Below are 19,670 nucleotides of genomic sequence, written 5' to 3'. Positions count from 1 at the left end.
CCCCCCCCCCCCCAGAGCTCAGCTATCTCTTAAGGGTATGCTTGATGGAAATGAATGAGAATTGCTTTATCGTCAGTGTTCTCTTCTAGTCCCTCTACCTTTTCCAGCACCCACCCCCTTTGTTGCACCTGATCAAGTACACGTTTCATCTTCAAAATAAAAATTTATTCGGTCTGTAACAAGAACATTGAATCTGCACATTTGCGCACAAGTTCACATTTAAAAACAGCGGAGCACATCAGTAATAAAAAAACCTATGATACAAGTGGAACATCCCAACCACCAGGAAGATTCAGGAAGGAGATGAGACCACTCTTTATATTCTGCTTCAAATGCCTCAAAAAGGTCCCAGAGATTCCAGGGAGCACCTGCTTTATTTAATAAAATGTAAGCATAAAAGTTTGGGGTGGCCTGGGGCAAAGGTAACAGTCAATGGGACAGTCTTTTGGACTTGTTTTCCACATTTATAACAAATCCTACAAAACAATGTAAAAAGAAAAAAAAAGGCACCTTAACCTATACCAAGCTAACCAAAATCCAATAAAACATAAAAACCAAACAATTCCCTGTGGGCTTACTGATTAGGAAACATTTCAGGGCCAGTTACCCAGTTTTCAGATTGGGACATCAGCTCAAGTTAAGCCCTGGGCATTCGCTCTGCATGTGTATAAAGGATGCTGAACCAGTGTCACGATAAGGACACACAGATGGCAGCGCTAGTCATATACCCCTTGTGGCATCTTCAAGCCCATGAGGGGTGATTCCAGTTTAGAAATTCTGTCTTAGATCTCTGGGCACTGAGAAAATGAGGCTGGTTCTCTTTTCATAGCAGGAGCCAGGCCTAGTCACCCTCCACTTCCAAGCTAAAAAAGTACAGAAGCACCTTGCAATAGCTCCCCATGGCATCAAGGGACCCCAATCCCTGGGAGAAGGTTAGGAGTGTGCAGCTTCCTGCTTTAGTGGCAGGCTTTTTCCTAATACAGGGGTTGGATGAGGTGAGGCAGCAAATACATTTATGCCTAAAACATGCCTTGTTTTTTTTTTTTTTTAGTTTGGAAGGGAAAACAAAGTCCAAGATCCTATTAAGTTGGATTGGTGCTGAAGGAGCTAAAATGTCATCTCGTCTACCATCAAAAAGCAAAACGAAATTAAACAAAAACAACACTAGCCATTCACCATTACGACCATCACTATAAGACACACGATCACTGAGGAAATGACTATTTCCATACAGGGTGTTGGAAGGGAATACTGGACACAGATGGAAGTCAGCTCCAGGTTTCCCCCATTTTCCCATGAGGGCTGACCATTACAGGCTGGCTCTGTGTGAGGACTCCTAGGACAGCCAGGTCTGGCTGCCTAGAGGAGATTGAGCTGCTGTCAAGATGATACACATTTTAATACCCACACAATGTAAACAAGGTATCCACAAATAGTTGTCCAAAAAAAGCCAAACGATGGCTTTATTTAAAAATGCCCTTAAAAGTGATTCCTTTTGCATAATGCTTTCTTAAAACACAAACAAAACTCCCACAAAAACATCTTTCTTTACCAAACATGCCTAGATCACTTCAGAACTAAAATCCTCAGATGGAACAGGTGAAGACTTCTGTGAGCTGCCATGTCTCAAAAGCTTCAGGTCTACCCAACAGCATCTGTCTGGGGCCCTTTAGTAGAAGGGAACCTCAGAGCCTAGGTTGTCATCCTCAGGCTGTCCTCGAAGCTCTTGGTAATTCCCAAAATGAGAAACAGGAAATACAGCCGGGAAAAAGGTACAGAACCAGGATAATGCTAGATAAGCAGCCGAAAGAGGCTGAGATGCTAGAATGATCCCAAACCTTCAGAATCTGAAAGGCAATCAAAATGAGGAGTGATGAATATTACAACACTACAGTACTACATGTCTACTATAGTATACACTACTCCTAAGTGTTTCTAAAATCAAGGGTTGGGGTTTCTCTCCTTTCTACTGACCAGGTAACCATCCAGATTACAGCTCAAAGCCTGTGTTCTCTCTGGGGCTTTAACCCTATGCACCAGAACATTACTTTTTACACACACACACACACACACACACACACGTGCGCGCGCGCGCACGCACATACACTCTCTCTCTTAATTCCCCTCCCATACCACCCCTCCCCACCCCCATCTCTCCTCCAGAGTAACTGAGAGTCAGTTAGACTGTGGTGGTTTCAAAATAGAGGCACCAAGGAAGAGGTCAAGACTTTTGCTATGCATCTCTCTACCAGACCTGTTCTAGGGCTGGGTTTTCCATGAACAGAAAAGGGAAACGGGCCAACTGAGATTATAAAAATGTTTGAAGAGAAGTCTGAAAAGTCCTTGATAGCTCACCGTGCTCTTCCCCTGGACATCGCTCAGCTATGTAAATAACACAAGAACACTTGGTTGTGGGAGTTTGAGTGGGCTGGCAAAACCCCATGAATTACAGACCCAGTGTAGAGGATGTTTCTTTAGGCAGGTAAATTAAATGATTAACACAAAACCAAAAAAAGGGCAGAGCAAGAAAATTTTCTATACTCTCCTTGTTTTTCTTCACAGCATTAGAGGGTTTCCTCCCCATCTCTGTTGTTATTTAATGCACTGAGAGTGAACGTTAAACACAGTGGCAGGGCGAGGAGAGAAAACAGTACAATCTTAACTATCTTGCTTGTACTTAATCTCCATGCAAATCCTTTTCTCCCTACCCCTACTACAATTTCCTGTCCTTTCCCCATCATAGTGGCAGTGGAATTTCCTCAAGACAGGGCAGTTTAGATCAATGAACTTGGAAATTCATAACCCTGTCTTGCAAGCCTCCTCATACTGGTGTATGCCACCCAACAAAACACTTCACAACACATTAATTATATCAGAGTCACAAAGCTGTGTAGATGATACATTTAAACACTTAAGGAATCTATTAGGGACAGATATGTATAATTATTATACCATAAATACACTTATAGTAGGTTTCTGTCCAATCTGCCTCCTAGCAGTGATGTCAGACTCAACCACAGCTTCCACATGGCAACTGGATTCACACTCCTCAAGCAATTATGGGTGGGATCAGCCAACCTTTTCCCTCTCCTTTGGGTCATCCTACTAACTGTCCTCACTAGATACTGGCCTCTGACATCACCTTACCAGTCTGTGCATTTGTCTTTTCCTCTCAGTGCTGTGATAAACCAAAAACCTAAACCTCAAGTCTGTACTCGGTCAGTCATTCAGCAATGTGGACATCAACCAAAGCAAACAGGGAGCAAATCTGCAAACCTCTTCAGTTTTGATGAGCTGTAACGGGTGTTTCATTCCAGCCTAAATACATTTTCTGCAAGAAGCTGAATTAGACTCATGGCAGGTGCTCCTATGTTGAGGATCTCCACAACAGCAGCAAAGCAACAGCATCCCAATGGAGTCATTAAGGTGCCTGCCTGTGGCTGAGGCTTTCCTCCACCCCTTGGCCTAACTCATTAGGAACGTCCATCCTGGGCAGCAGCAACACTCACATGCACTTCCTCCCTGGCTGTGGTTCAGCTACTGGCAAACAATGTTCTGGGATTTCAGTCTCAAAGAGGAATCAGCCTTCAATCAAACTGTGATCTAATGGGAACCTTTAGGGGTTTCTCTGAGGAGGAAGTTACTAACTCATAATTTGGCAGGAGCTGGCAATTAGAAGTACTCATTTAAACAATTAAAAACACTGTCAATACTCTGCAGATTCCTACCAACACCTATCAGTTTTATTTCTGTGGTGTATTTTCCAGTTGTAGCTTTACTACTTAAAAAGAATTAATCAAAAAGACCCTACAATATCAACAACAAAACATTGTAAGAAAGTGACATCATCTACATAAATACTGTGTATAAACTAGAGAAATGACAAATCTTCCAGGGAAAAAAAGGGGGAAAAAAACTTACATCAAGTGTTAACAGTGATAACATCAAAAAGAAAACTTTGCATTCAATGGAGGTTATACACATGTAATGTAACATTTCAAATATCATCTATGAAATTAAAAAAAAATAGGCAGCACTGGGAGAAACAGCATGAGGGGAGAAAATAAATTGAAAAAAAAAATATGGCCATTAAACTTAGAAGGCCCACAGAATTATTCAAGTAATGAAAGGGTTAAAACCCTACACATGTATTCATTTTACAAGAACACACTGACTTTCAATTGCTGTTTTTCAAACTTGTCCCTATCGTATCTGAGTTGGGAGGATGCTGCAGAGCACATTTCCTGGCAAGGAGGAGCTGGATGACCACCTGTGTGGAGCCCAGGGACCCTGAACATAGTGGACAGCAGCCTCTCTTCCCCCTACTTCACCTCCTCCTTCTTATGCTTACTTCTACAGAGGACTTCTCGAATTTCATTTGGGGTTCATTTACAATTTAATAAAAAGAACTATTTGCTTGGTAAGTTTAAAAAGCCAGCCATTACCATGCTTTTCTGTAATGATCCACTCCAGAATAGAAGAAATTACTTCTGGAAGACCCCCTCTGAAAGCAAAGCAGAACCTTCCCACTTCAGGAACTCCAATGGGCTGGGGTTGGGGGGGTCACAGCTGAGAGCATGCTGATGTCGGGCTGCCTTTCAGCCCATCTGATGCATCAGGTCTAGAGAGCAAATCGTCAGACACATAGGCCCGGGGGAGCATTTCCAATTTCCGGCTTCGTCTCCACTGTCCCCATCTGCTTCCTTTCTTAATCAAGCAAGTATGCCTTTTCTCAGAGGGCAAAATGAGGAGCAGGTGGCAGTTGATTGAAAAACAGCAATTTGCCTTTCATAAAGGTGTTCTTTAAAAATGAGTTTTTGAGGTTTGAATTTTCTAAAAATAAAAAATGATAAAAAGGTCTTGCCATCCAAATCTCTCTTTTACAGACACAGAGAAATAAAAACCCCAAACCCTGCATGCGCCAGGAACAGTAAAATGACCAAAATATTATAAAATTAACCAATAAAGTGCATGTTCCTTACGTATTACACCTGCCCCTTTTACAAACATTTCTTTTAGAAAGTCACGTGTGTAGGCTCAGAATCACATGGTATTAAAGAAGGGGTTGGTTGTCCGTTTTTTATCATTTGCTTTTTTCAGTCTCCTAAGAGGGTGAGTTCTGCTGTACTGCTGACGGGGCGCCAAGGCCAGCCCTGGAGCTGGGCCTGCACACTGCAGCCCCTGGGTCTGTAGCAAAGGAAGGCCTTCAGAACTAGTCAATTCAGGTCCAGCCTTGGGGAGCAAACACTGCTGACTGTAACCAAATTCTTTGGCATACTGTACAAGGGGCTTCTCCACTGGCTTGCTCTGCACGATACACTCTGTTGTTTTAAGTTGTTCTATAAAATACTTGGTGGGTTCTGGGTTCTGGGGGGTATCTGGGTTTCCTGGGGGCCCCTGGGCCTCCATGGTATGCATGCCTGAGTCTGTTTTGACGAAGGGCTGAAGCAGTTTGAGATGAGGGGACTCAGAGCAGACAGGCTCTGTTTGCAGTAAACAGTCTTTACAGAGGTCCAAGTAACCTAACTTGGTGAGGGAAGCTGACCGCCTCATTTGGGATGGTTTGGTGAACCCTAACTGGCAAATTGCTCGAGACTCGATTTCCTTAGAGCGCTCCTTCACCACACCGGGGCTGTGGCTGAGACCCTTTATATTGTCACTACTAGAGCTATGTGGGAGTCTACAGGCTACAGGTGACAGGTCCAGTGCTTTTTGTAATTTCCCAATGTTGTCACCTAGTTTGCTAATTAAACTTAGGTCTTCACTACTTAATGGGGAGCCCTTATATGGCACTTTGTTGCCACTGGAGAGGGGGCCCTCCTGGTTTTCTTCCCAGCTACTCTGCTCTGCAGAGGGCTCGCTTTCTGTAGTGCTGCTTTGCTCTGTGAAGCCTTCTAGGTGAACCACAGTCTGGGGATTCAGGTAATCCAAGCTCGCAGATGGTACTTGAATTGTGTGACTGACAAAAGGCTCTGCTGTGTCCTGGGCTGCTGATGGGCTATTGCCTGCAGGGCTGCTCATGGTGGAGGCTGGATCAGTGGGCCTGTCGTGCTCAGATGAAGAATGAGGCAGAGGTAGCACTTTGGGGTGCAGAGAAACCTGGTCGGGGTCCAGTGTCCTGTTTAGATTTTCATCCAGTGCACAGAGGACAGTGATGGACTTCTCCACTTTCACTTTCCTCAGTCCTTGTTCCCCACTCTTTTCACTGGTGGCTATTCTACCCCCTGGCCCATTGTGATCAGGTGATGTAACTGTGTGGGTATACTCAATGATTTCTATCTTCTTGGGAAGGGGAAGAGGAAATGCCTGTGTCTCAGCTCTCTGGCATGAAACCATAGTCCTATGCACCTTTAGGACTCCTTCTTGCTTTGTTCTAGTATCTGACCCTGGGCACTGCTGAGAAGCTGGCAAGGGGTGAAACTCCAGCTGCTCGGGTGCTGGAACAATGGCATCTTGCTCGCAATGGGGTAGTGAGCCAGCCTCGGACCCACTGCATTTCCTTTTGCTCTTGTTCGTCTCTGCTTCCTTGGCGACAAATGAATGTTCTAGGGTGGCTTCATCACTCTTCCCTTTTGGTGCTGGGTCTGCCACAGAGGAATCTTTCTTGGAATTCTTGCGAGTGGACAATGAGGTACAAGTAGGGGTAGCACCATGGTGCTCTTGCTCCTGCCGCAGGCGCTCCTCAAACTCCAAGGTGGCTCGCCTCACGGACCCAGGGCACCACTTGGCACCTGGGTGCATCCCTGGGCCCCAGAGCTCTTGCTCTCCCTCAGTTGGTTCCTCTTCTTCCAAGTCCATTGTGAATAAGTGTGTGGTTAGGCAGCCTTCTGGATCCCACTTCCCCAAGTCTTTGGCTAGTTCAGGCTGGGCTGTGCAGGAACCTTCATTCTGCTCCGTATCTCCAGGTCTGTTCTCTGGGCCCTGGGCCCTCTCAAGGGGCATCTCGTGGATGGTGTTCTTCTTTGGTGTATGGCATGGATTGGATAGAATGTCTTTCAACTGAATTTGTCCAACTCCTTGACTGATAGATTCAATCTCAGTGACGATTTCTTTGACTGAAATTGCATTTTCTGAGTGAGACTGCATGAAGATGTCTGGGCTGACTAGTTCTGAGATTGCCTAAGAAGAGAAAATAATGAGATGGTTTTGGTGAATTATAGTCTAATTGAAAATGCCAAATTTTTTGCTTACTAATCCTCTGATCCAGAAGAACCCTCTGGCTATGAGAACACAAATCATGGAGTGCTGTCCTCTGCCTAGGACTGTACTCTGACCATCTGCTTTGTCACACAAGAAAAAAACAGATTAATCAAATGCAGAGATACAAAATTGGCTACAGGTTGTATCACTGTCTACTGAACTTTCTGTTCTGTTTACTCCAACAGGATTCCAATCTAATATCTTGCTCCAAAAATAAACAGCAAATAGCCTTGGAGGTTCCTAATTTTTCTAAGACCACAAGCCTTCAGAATTTAGGCCATACTCGGGTATATGAAACCTTTCCTCTTTGGCTTATCAACTTTTAGTTAAATTCTAACCTAGTCTGAGAGAAGAGTTCCATTCAAGGGCTCAGTGGCCACCTTCAGTATGCCCAATGCTAGGGAAAGATGGATGAGGCTATCATCTGATGTCTGATTTGGAGACTCTCTGCTGTCTTCTCTCTGTGTCTTGCCAGCCTTCCTCCACGTCCTCCCACTTCCTCGCCTAGCAGCAGCATCCCAGCACATAAGGGCACTCTGTATCCGATCACACGATTCCCAAGTTTCACAGGGTTCCTTCTGGGAAAGGTTTATTTGGCTTAGCCATGTGCCTGAGTTAACTTAGAAACCGTGACTTTGACATTTTACTGTTCTACCAGTTACAAATTCCCAGGTGGACCTAGGACAAGGCCAAAGGAAACTGGCCAATGCAAAATCAAGTCCTATTGTTAAAAAAAAAAAAAAAAAAAAAAAAGGAATGTCAAAATCTGAAAACGGCCCGTTGGACACTTTTTAAAATGACATCATTACGACCATCAATCTACTTTGTTAACATTTTTATAAGCCTTCAAAGTACAATATTTCCCTAGGAATTTTTCTGGTCTTTCTCCTTCAAAAGAGAGCCACAGAGCTAGTACAGTAAACCAACAAGGTCAGTTATGCCTTTGGGAGAAATCTGCTGGGACATCAGGCAGAGGCAAACTTGCCAAGACTGGGAGAGAAGCCACAGCGGGTCCGGTGTGTGCACAGACTGTGGAGAGAGTGCTCATATGACCAGGGATTTTGCAAAAAAGCTATTTCTGTCAGAGCTGCTATACCAATTGGTTCAAAGGAGAGCTCAAGCACTCAGATTTCCCAGCAGAAACGAAACAGAGGCATAGCCTTTGGGGATAGGAGAAGACAGAAGCAGAGGCAATGACTGCCCTAGGGTAGTTGAGAAGAGAGAGGAAGGATGAGTAATGGACAAGATGGTAAATATAAGCGGAGAGACATCCTGAGACATTAAAAATCTGCTCAGCTCCACCGAATTCAGTAAGTGAGGTCTGGTGTGTTAGAGTAAATCTGTCACCAAGGACTTCCCAACTACTGTATTATACTGCAATTATATTGATTAAAATGCATCCCAATTTCGGAAGTGTCAAAATGGGAAAGAGTGTGACTCTTAGAAATTATGATATACGATAATTCTTTCCTTGGTCTGAGATGGCTCAAAAGAGTTCCATATGCCACTGAGAAGAATCTTGGGATTTTGTTCACTCTCAAATCATTCCCCTAAACCAGCCCTCAATTCTTAAATACTATAAGGTCTGAGATGAGGAACAATTCAGAACTTTATTAAGAGCAAGAACTCGGCAAAGGAATCAGGTGCTATGCCAACAACTATTTACACATGTCTAGCCTGAATTTTCTGAGACAAAAAGAATTTTCCAAACAAATCCATCTTCTCAGAGAGAAACAAGTCTCACTCAGGCAGCGTATGAGTCCCTGGCATTTCATTACTGGTGAGATTTGATCTGAACTGCAGAGGTCCAAGTAGGGGACCTCTTCTTTTTCAGCCGGGGCATTTTTTTTTTTTTTGGCTAATCCCTTTTTTCCCTCTTCCCCTCTTAGAAGTGCTTCCAATGACACCAAAAACCACGAAAGATAAATATCTCAAAAACCAACTGATTTAAAAAAAATTTCTAAGTTTTCCAGGAAAGTCTCAGCCAGACTCTCTCATGTTGCCTTTCTAAATATTTAGCAACATTGAAAATAACATGAACATAGCAGAATCCCAAACAGTCTGTCTTTGAAGAGAACTTTATTAGGTGGGGAACTATAATGATAGATTTTACCTTTGACTGTTCCTCATCCATTGAAGATTCTTCAGACACATGAGGAGTATTACTCAAAGAGCTGCTTCTCTGATCGTCAGCTGTCACTTCGGAAGGGGCTACTTCTATCACTGACAATCGATAGCTCTCACTCCTTCCTCCTCCCAGTTCCTCCATCCTTGAGTGGGAAAAAGATCGTGACCGGGTTTCTTGAGAAAGCTCTACAAATTTCTCTAGGGCGCTAAAAAAATCAATGCGATCTGTACTGAAATCTGAGACTTCAGTCTGGCAACTGGGTTGGGGGCTTGGTGATTCAGGATCAGGGGACATAGGAAGTTCTTTCAGGCGAGATGTTAACTCTTCCATAGGCAGTAAATGGACGTTCATGTCCGCTTTCAGTGCATCTGTCTCCAAATCTTCGACTGTTAAGTCTGGGAACTTATTGGCCACTTCTGGAGCCTGCCCAGGTTGGATTAAGGCTTTGGATGCATGGCAGTTGTCAAGAGGAAATTTTGATTCATTGAGACAACACCCTGATGTGCATCCATTGATATCATTTAGGTTTAATTCATCTTCAATTTGTCCAGCATGAAATTCTCTAGAAGTAAACTCCAAGCAGATCATTCTTTCTTTGGTACACAGCCCTTTCTGATTTTCATCTTGTGGGACAACATGTTCCACAAAGACAGGAGGTGTGGGTGGGTGATTCTCTATGGCCTTCACCTCAGAAATCTGGTCTGCTGAGGTGGTAACTTCCTTCTTGCTGAGTTCCAACCCTGGTTTGCAGATGGGTTCGTGGTGATCTGAGAGGTCGCTATCTGAATGAGATCTCCAGAGCTTGTTATGCCGCTGTTTGCTGTGGAGGACAGACACAAGAAATCTCTTACTTTGATGTGTGAAAATAATCAACACCCTTTCATGAAACTGCTCCCAGGTAAACTTAAATCTTAACCTGAAAAATGCTTTGCAATGCTCAGTGGAAGTAGACAATAACCATTTGAAAAGATGATCAATTTAACTAAAAGTGAAAAATGAAAACAAAGCAAAACAACAAAAACAAATAAATATGAGATCTGATTTTTTACATGTCGGACTAACAAGAAGTAAAATGCTTGCTAATACCCACTGTTGATGATGGTATGGCCAAACAAGCCCTCCCACAAGTTGGTAGAAATGTGATTTGTAGCATTTTTAAGAGTGAACTCTGAAAATAGCTCTCATAATTTAGCCCTTTAATCAGCAATTGTTTCTTAAGAATTTTTCTTGGAGAAATACTACTATAAATGCACAAAGATATACACAGAAAGATGTTCACTATAACACTGTCATCCTAAAAAAAAAAAAAGCCACCAAAAAAATTTATTTAAATTACTGTCCATACACCTACATGCTAGAGGCTGTTAAAAACAGGTATTTTAGTGGAATGATGTCTGAGGCGTATTACTAAGTGAAAAAGCACTCTAAACACGTTTGGAATGGTCAGTTCCCATGCTAGAATAAGTATAGAAAAATATCTGGAGGAATGACACCAAACTGGTAACAGTTTTTTAAGGAAGGCCAAAATACTTTTGGGAAGGGCTTTCCTCTCTGTACTCTGTATTTCTATGATTTTTGAAGTTTTAAAATGAGCATGTTTAACTTTAATAACCAGAAAAAAAAAATTAAAACAAAACAGCGTTCAAGCAATATGAAGAGAAACAAATGATCTATTGGAGCGCATTACAAATCCTCATAATTGGGATGAAGAGCTGATACAGAATTAATCACTGATATGGAAGTGTGAGGCCGGTGGTAAGCTTTCTTGAATTAGAAAGCAAAGATGAGTCTAATAAATCTGGAGAAAAAGGCTGGTAAGAGAATGAGCATAAAGTACAAGCTCCTTTCATAAGGATCTTTGGATAAAAATCATCAAGCTAAGGTGACACCTGGAAGAGCAGGTGGGCCAAAGAAAGCCCCAGACACACATTAATCCTTTTGTTTTTTTATGAAGGGAAAGTATGATGTGGGAATGAGATTTCATTTCAAACCACATTCTTAAACTAGGAAGCACAGTTCCCAAAGCCCCAGCCAAAAAGAGAAAGATGGCCTTGTGGCTGGTTGGGATCACCTGCCCAAAGGAATAGGTCACTAAATGGCTTATGGGTATGATTTCCATGACTTACAAGCTGACGAAGAGCAACCTAACAACAGGGTAGAATAGGAAATAGCCCAAAACAACTTACCCTGGGCTCAGGGCCACGCCTGCCTCCAAGGCCTGTAAATCTCTGCTGAGTCATATGCCTGCACTAATGTGGCCCCTGTTTGTTCTCAACTCTGCACCTGCTCTCAGTTCCCCCTGCCTGTCTGCTGCTTGGGTGGGGCTCTCTCTGACTCAGGCCTGCACAGCCAGAGAATGCTTTTCTGGGTAAGGAGCAGGTCAATCAGTTTATGAAGACAAGCTATAATCAATTAGCTGGAGGGTTTTCACTCTTTCCAAGCTGCATGAACTCCAGCCACCCCTAGGAGGAGACAACATATCACACATCCCAAACCAGTGCGTAGCTGTCAGGAGAAGCAAGCTGACTGCTTGGTGAGGCCTAAACTACACACTGTGACGCATCAATACTGAAGAACTTCCCTTTAAAATTCTTTCTTTTATATTTAGACACCCTTGTTTCCTGACCTAAATGTGACTGTGTTCTTCAATTTTTTTATTTTTTGATTAAAAAAAAATTTGTGTGTTCTCTAGTTTTTATCCCTCACCTATCTTAAAGATGTTCAAATCTGTACCAACTCCTCTCGGCCTCCATGGCAGGACAATTCCTGTCATGCAAATGACTGAGAAGATATCTCAGGGAATGGCTGTTCTCATCCTTCTACTAATATAAAAGAACATATTATCAGGCAAAAGGCAAATGGGATGTTTTCATGATCCCAAGAACCCTCTGGAGTATGATTGTAAAAACTGCCTGCAAATCACTAACCGATCAAGAGAGAATGAGAAACCAAAGTTAAACAGGCACAAACAGTGCATGTTTCAGAGGAAGTGGCTGACATCATAGCTGCTTTGTCCAGCAGGGATTTCCTTCTCTTCCTGGAGGAGATAATCATCAGAAAATATTGGGTCAGGGCTCTGGAATTAAACTGACACTTACTTGTAAAGGAGAAAGAAATATCCCAGTCTGAAGATTGGTCTGCTTCTGCCTCCTTTTTCATTTTTATAATAGGACCTGTGGTGAGAGTGGTAGGCAGCTCTCTGCTACAGTCAAGATATTCATTACTATGGCTTTTGAAGCACTGCTACTCCACGTGGCTCTTCTAGGTTCCCTCCCTCCTCCTCCCCTCTCAGGGGTTATTAACCTCTGTTCTGAATTTTGTGCTTATCATTCCCTTTCTTTTCTTTATAGAGTTATCACGTTTTGTTCTTAATGATAGATTGCTCAGTTTTGCATATTTTGAATTTTATGTTCTTCGACAACTGCTTTTTTGACTAACGTGTACAGCTGTAATTTCACAGAGTATAATGAATATGCCATAATTTATTTATCCATCTTGTTGATACAGTTTTGGGTATTACAAACAACACTGCCATAGACATTCTTCTGCCTGGTGCACACTTTGGATTCTCAAATGTGTTATATATAGGAGCCAAAAAGGTGGGTCACAGGGCATGTATGAATCATAAATTTTACTCGGTAACACCAAACTGTTTTCCAGTGGAGCTTTTCCCCAAGTCGGTTTATTATAATGCTCCATTACGTGTAGGGATAGACATTAAAACATTAGATATTTATTATTTTAAACTGTTAATGCTTAAATTCAGCTGACTCCTCCTGCAACCTATTCCAGGTAGGCAGCAAGTAAACAAGTTGCCAAAAGAACCTCGGAGTTGGTTTGTGGCCTGGATGATGCAATCAACTCTCAGGTTCTTTTCCCCCTTGAATGGCCTTTGACCTGAATTTGGATTCACATCAACACACTGACATACATGAGATGACTGGGCCATTCTGGGTAAGAATTTGGCCTTTTACTTAGTAAATGAACAGGAAGTTAAATGACAGGATACACATGATATCCCATTCTCTTTCCTCCACTTTCTTGGTTTCTTGTTTATTATATGTTTGATAAAGCACTAACTCTGATAAAGTTATATAGAAGAAAATACTGCTAAAAATGGATTATCAGTTATGGTGAAATCAGACTATTTATAGTTACTTCTTGGGGCATTAGGCAGCCTGTAGAAAGGAGGAGAAGGAAGGGAAAAAACTTCAATTGAGCATTTTCTGTGTGCTATGCTTTAAGATTATTTCTCTAAAAAGCTATTAAGAAAATCCTTTAAACTTCAATTGTGATTGGCTGTCACCTGACCAGGAGCCATGTCCTCTCATTCTTGGTTTCCCTCCTGCTGGTTGACCATTGTGTACCAGCTAACTAGACTTCAATGTCTCCACCAGCAAAGCCTCTGCCCCTAGTGACAGGGGTGTTCAAAGAATCAAAACTGACATCTATGAGGACATGTGGCACAAACTCTCCCTGGCTACCACCCAGTTTTTCTTCCTTGCCTTATACACTGAAACCTAATATCACAGACACATGGTCAGCTTGCAAAAGCCTGAAATCTGAACTTGTCTAATGGAACACAAATCTGCCAGATACCTGCATGATCAGAGTGCAGAATAACAAACAGGGCTGCTGGCAGTTTAATGGAAGGTTTCAACACACACACACACACACACACACACACACACACACACACACGTCTCTCCCTCCTGCCTCACTCCCATTCCCCAACTATAAAAACGTAAAAAAATATTAGATATGAACAATATCAGTGGCTTTGTGATGCCATACCCTTTTAAGTCTAAGGGAGAATATTAAATATCAGTCTTCCTCAGGCTCTTAAAGACATACTGAAGGATGCAAAAAGCCCCTTGTATTTCAAGGGGGCTATTACTATTTGGCCCATACCCTCATATTCTGATTAAGAGACTGTAATCAATTCATAAATTCCTACAGGACCTGGTGTCACTTTGCTAAACTTCTTTGCTACCAAGAGGTCAAAGTACCAAACTAATAGCCTCAAACAGAGGGCTGCTACCTCAAGTTAAGCACTGAGTGCCAACCAATCTGGACAACTGTGAGGCTAGAGAATGCTAGGATCAGGGCTCTATTTCTTTGGGATAATCGCCACATGCTTCCTAGGAGAAGATATGAAACATGAGATCTAAGCACCTCGGCAGAAAGTAGAATTTTTTTGCAAAAAGAATGAGTGGCATTTTTCTAAGAACTTTCCTCTCTTGGTTACCTGAGCTACAGAGCTTGACAGAGCTTTGGATAGTCACAGGAGTCTGGGTCGTCTCTTTCTTTGTTCATCTAAGCTGACAAATTTGGAGCAGCGCTCTGGGGCTAGGCAAGAGTCTGCTGGGCCCAATCACTGGGTAGGTTAGCTTGGCAGGTTATCTTGCAAGTGCCATTTCTTGACACACACCACAGACTGCAGACCTCAATGGCTGTACACTTAACAGGCACTCCCACTCTTTTCTCAATGGCAGAGGCCTGATTTGGTTGGGGTGTTATTGTCCCAAGGGTTCAGAGAATGTGGCACTTCCCAAGCACCAAAGTGTAAATGTGAATTTGTTTAAGCCAACTCAGGAAATTCTATTTTTCTGGCCAGTGATTAGTTTTAGGCATATTACCGAGTCTTGGCCAATGAGTCCTGTAGGGGAAGTCTACTAGGGAGCTTCTGGGAAAGGTCTTCCCCCTATAATTGAAACACCCATTCACTCAGCCAGGTGCGGTGGAATTTACATGTAGATGCCCAGAAATGTGGAAGACATCTGTCAATCATGAGGAGACAAGTTCAAGGACCAAGCCATTTATCCAGGAAGGTAGAACAGAAAGATAGAGAGTATCAAAGTCCCTGATTATATCACTAAGCTATTAGAGTCTACTTCTGTGCTACAAGTGATGTTAAATGGTCCAACTTTTTAAACCACCTATAGCTGGGTGTTAGGCCAGATATCTTGTTTGGCCCTGCAGATCCACTCGTCAGCTTTTCTACTCTGTTATCTGACCTCAAGGCTGATCTATGGACACCATCAACGGGCCCCCTAGTCTTCTGACTTCCACAGGCTTTGGCTAATAGGATACCCCGGCAAGAGACTGGAGGGAGGAGAGTAAAGGCAGATAATTTCGAGCCCTTCTCTGCAGGATCACTTCAGGCTGGCTGTGTCCCGTAATTAAAGGTTATTGCTCTTCTCTGAAGGCACCTTTCTTTCCAAGACTTGCCTTCTAGGTTCTAGAAATGCTCCCTCTTTGGGCCTAAGAGCTATTACCAAAGGGCTCTGGTGATACAAGTCCCTCGATTTCACTTCAATCCCATGCCTTTGTAAACAGTCCCTTTATAAAACCCTCCTCAAATAATCCTAACCCAAGTATGCAGTTTCTTCTTGAGATCCCGATTGATGGAGGTATTCTATTATTTGCAGTTGAAAGCAGCCTAAGTGATAACCCAGTAATGGATTCTAGTTCTTAAAATCCAGGAGATAACACGATACATGTAATTCCAGGACCACTTCCTATTCCAGTTTCTAACTGAGTTGGTATGTCTGTGGGTGGTGGGAGGCAGTGGTTGGAGGAAGGAGGAGCAAATAAATGGCATGTACATGTGTCAAGGAGGAAGAAATAAATAGCACACATATATATGCGTTTTCTGGAGGAAGGAAATGATGAGAATCACATCTGAACAACCCTTAACAGTACATAATGTACATTTATATACATTTTTATTTACAATAACTTGGTGAAGTAGGTCTCCTGATTTTCATTGTATAGATAGGGTCAGGTGAGGATCAGAATCGTGTATTAACTTCTCAGAGGTGCAGCAAGGGGGTGAGCTAGGAATGGAAACTAGGTCTATTGACTCAAATTCTGTGGTTCCCTCATTCCCCAGAGCTTGCCCCTCCCTCCATGAATCAAATCCAGTAAGGCGGGATGGAACACAAAGGAAAGAGGCAGAGAGTGATTTGTGGGTTTATACTGCCCTTCTAAGATTTTTCTGAAATTCCTTTAACATCTAAGAAAAATCACATACACTAAAAAACCCAACTCAACAGCTTGCAGTAGCCTGGGATTCCAGAATAAATACTAAAATTGGCAGAACACGTAGTATCCTTCCTCTCAGCGGGTCACGTGAGGACACTGCCTAACATCTGTCATATGTGTCTGGGAATATACAATATTTATATCTCATCCAATCCTCAGATGCCAAAAAGAACTGCTGTGTCCTACCTTCTGATCTAATCTAAAAATGTCATCAAAATCTGGCCCTAAAGACCTATAAATTCTTTGTAAGTGGTGGAGACTTGTATATCCTCCCAGCCCCCTAAGAGAACGGCTCAGATGAAATTATGCCAAGTACTGAGTAAGTGGGAGGGGTTTACTTTTTTAAGTGGAAACCAGACTGCTATGCTGTGGCCACATTTTCACAATATTTCAGGGGTGGGAGGGGGTCCCTCTGCTTGGATAGGCTGGAAGGCTATTTAACATTTTGTTCAGGGGAAACACAGCCCAGATTCAAGAGTCAAGACTGAGTCATGAGACTCACTGGAGTCAAACTCTGGCATGAGCCCCAACTGCTTCTAGGCAGCTATGCCTTCACCATAACAAAACCACCTAGAACATGTGTCCATGGAAAGAACAAAGCAAAATACAGTATCTATAGAACTTCGGTATGTGGCATCTCAGGAAACTGATCCTTAAAATCCGGTTTAATACCTGAATCTTTTTCCTGAGAGTAGATGAAGGTGGGTTTCACCACCAAAGGGGGCAATAAATAGTGAAATTAATTACTCATTTTATAACCAATTATCAAATTATTGTAGAAACAGCTAGTTTCTACTGATACAGAGAGATCAAGACCTAGTACTGAGTAGACAGAGAAAGACAAATATCCTATGGTGTCGCTTATATGTAAAGTCTAAAAAAGCCAAACTTAGAGAAACAGAGTAAAGTGCTGGTTACCAAGGGTGGAGGTTGGGGGAAATGGGGAGATGCTGGTCAAAGGGTACAAACTTCCAGTTTAAGATTAACAAATTCTGGAAGCCTAATGTATGGCATGGTAATTAAAGCTAATATTACTATATTAGACACTTGAATGTTGCTAAGGGAGGAGATCTTAAATAGTCTCATCACAAAAAAGAAGTGTGTGAAGGGATGGAGATGTTAGCTAATACAACGGTGACAATCAGGTTGCCATATATAAATGTATCAAATCAATACATTATACACCTTAAACTTAACAATGCTGTATGTCGATTATATCTCAATAAAGCTGGGGGAAATAAGGAACAGTGAAGGTTAAATGCAGTGTTAGTGCTCAATAAACATTGCTACAGTTAAAGACGAGTACTAGGTAGAGGGGTAGGCTGAAGAACAGTTTTTGTGAAAAAATAGCCATCAATATATATAAGAGTAAGACCTGGAGAAATAAGTAAGATAACATCAACTGCTCTCTATGGCTATTGAGTTTATATATAAAATGAGATTAAAAGATGTGGGGGAAAAAAAAGAGCTATTTTTGGGATGTACCTTTATACCTCAAATGGGTTATATATATCTCAATTCTGCTCATTTGTCACATGACCAAAATCAATGGAAAGAGCTCAGTGAAAATGAGCACTGAAAAATAAAAAATGATGTCTGAAGAAACAGCAGGCATTTTTCTTTTTTTAAACGAATGATTTAAGAAAATTTCTAAGAATTCCAGCTATGCCTAGCATTACCTTGGGAGCAATAAGTATTCATTTTGATAAGACAGCTGCATCTAGCATTAGAAGGTATGGAGAAGTGTTCATTAAAATCTGTACCTAGTTGAGAATTGAAATAAGGAAATAATATTTCCATCCTTTAGCTTAAATGTCTTTAGTTTTGATTAAATGCCTAATCTTCTGTGCTAATCTTAAATGCTTATACTTATTTTTTTAAAAATGGATAGAGATTTCAATTTTTAAAACATATGACACATTGAAGTTAGGCTGAACTATCAGCAGAGAAGAACATTTCACCTTGCCCTAGAGAGCATAAAGGTGGGAAAATCTGAGAAAGTCTCTTAAGGATTCACCTTGCCAGCAAGATCCCCTGATACTCTTCCAGTTGTCTCATAAAGCTGGGATTGGGCTTGGTCACAGTTCGTCTTTCCTTCACATAGTCATAGGCTCGGTCCAGATTCCAGCCATATTCCTTCATTGCATAGGCGATCACAGTGGAGGCTGAGCGACTCACCCCCATTTTGCAGTGCACAAGGCATTTAGATCCATGTTTCCTAGTTTGAGAGATTGAGGTAAGGAGGAAAATACAACAGTGAGTACACTTTAAAAGCTGGGTTTTAAATGTTTCCAAGTCTTTTGCCCTGTCCTTTCATTTTCTTGCTATGCAATCCATTCATTCCACCTTAGTGTACTTGTAGACATCTACAATCGAATGTGCTCCAGGGCAGGCAATTCTAGTGTACTCAAACAATATTCAATGGTAACATTAAGCCTCTTTAATTCATTTAACAAACATTTACTAGGTATTCACTACATGTAAGACAATGAGCAAGATATTGCAAAGCAACGATAAGTTTTTCTCTACGGGCTAGGATTCAGTGGGAGAAGCAGACAATTAAAATGCAAAACGGTAATTGCAATGACAGTTGGTCACAGAGTGTCCCAAAAGACTTTTCAGTTCAGAGACTGGACCTCATTTTGTATGTGGTTGGAGGCCAGTCCCTTCATAGCCCCAGGGGCATGTTTCATGGCTGGCCTGCTCTTGAGTTACAGGTGTGGCAGTGATTCACTTAATTTATCCAAGTGTTCTGAACTGCTTCCAGTTCAAGTTCCAATAAGGGTTCTGGCCCTAGAGGAAAGCACAAACCAGATGAAACTAACCCTCCTCTTTACTCAGATGTAGCTCTGGAAATTAATTTTCACACCACCACCCATATTCTGTCTAAGGACTGGCAGGACAACCTGTGGAGCTGGAGGGGACCATGTGTGATGTACCACACGGCCTTCTCAGTGAGGAGGGTGGAATGAATAACTACCAATTTTTTTTTTTTTTGAATGGAGTGGAAGAACAAGAAAACAAAGTTACCATAAAGTGATACTAAAAAACAAAACAAAACCCCTTAGTCTTAACATGCAGTCTGTATTACCTTGGATAGGAACATTACTCAGTTACGCTAATTCTGCTAATAACAGTGTCTGGCACAGGATAAGCCTTCAAATATTTTCTAAATGTATGAACAAACTTATGGATCTGCTGATTAGATGTCAGCTATGAGTAGGAACATTTTAAAGTCTGGAAAAAAGTGCTTACTCTTATCACTAGTATAATATACATGGGTTGGAATTCTTCC

The 19,670-nt window shown here is 42.0% G+C and overlaps 1 protein-coding gene across 5 annotated transcripts in view; it reads right to left on the bottom strand.

Annotated features, from left to right (window-relative positions):
- Positions 1-143: 143 nt before the first annotated feature.
- Positions 144-19,670, bottom strand: part of SSH2 (slingshot protein phosphatase 2) — a 219,564-nt gene continuing 200,037 nt past the window's right edge. For 4 of the 5 annotated variants that reach the window (XM_036222626.1, XM_016138994.2, XM_036222628.1 and 1 more), the window contains 3 exons: positions 18,393-18,593; positions 9,314-10,148; positions 144-7,119 (listed from right to left, as the gene is read on the bottom strand). In XM_036222626.1, the coding sequence (XP_036078519.1) occupies positions 5,044-7,119; positions 9,314-10,148; positions 18,393-18,593 (3,112 nt within the window). In that variant the 3' untranslated portion in view covers positions 144-5,043. The remainder of the gene's footprint in view (positions 7,120-9,313; positions 10,149-18,392; positions 18,594-19,670) is intronic. The other variant, XR_004951359.1, reaches the window with a different exon arrangement.

The sequence above is a fragment of the Rousettus aegyptiacus genome, unplaced genomic scaffold (assembly GCF_014176215.1).
Source record: "Rousettus aegyptiacus isolate mRouAeg1 unplaced genomic scaffold, mRouAeg1.p scaffold_m13_p_6, whole genome shotgun sequence".
Classification (NCBI taxonomy): domain Eukaryota; kingdom Metazoa; phylum Chordata; class Mammalia; order Chiroptera; family Pteropodidae; genus Rousettus; species Rousettus aegyptiacus.
This window is presented reverse-complemented; position numbering and strand designations above follow the sequence as displayed.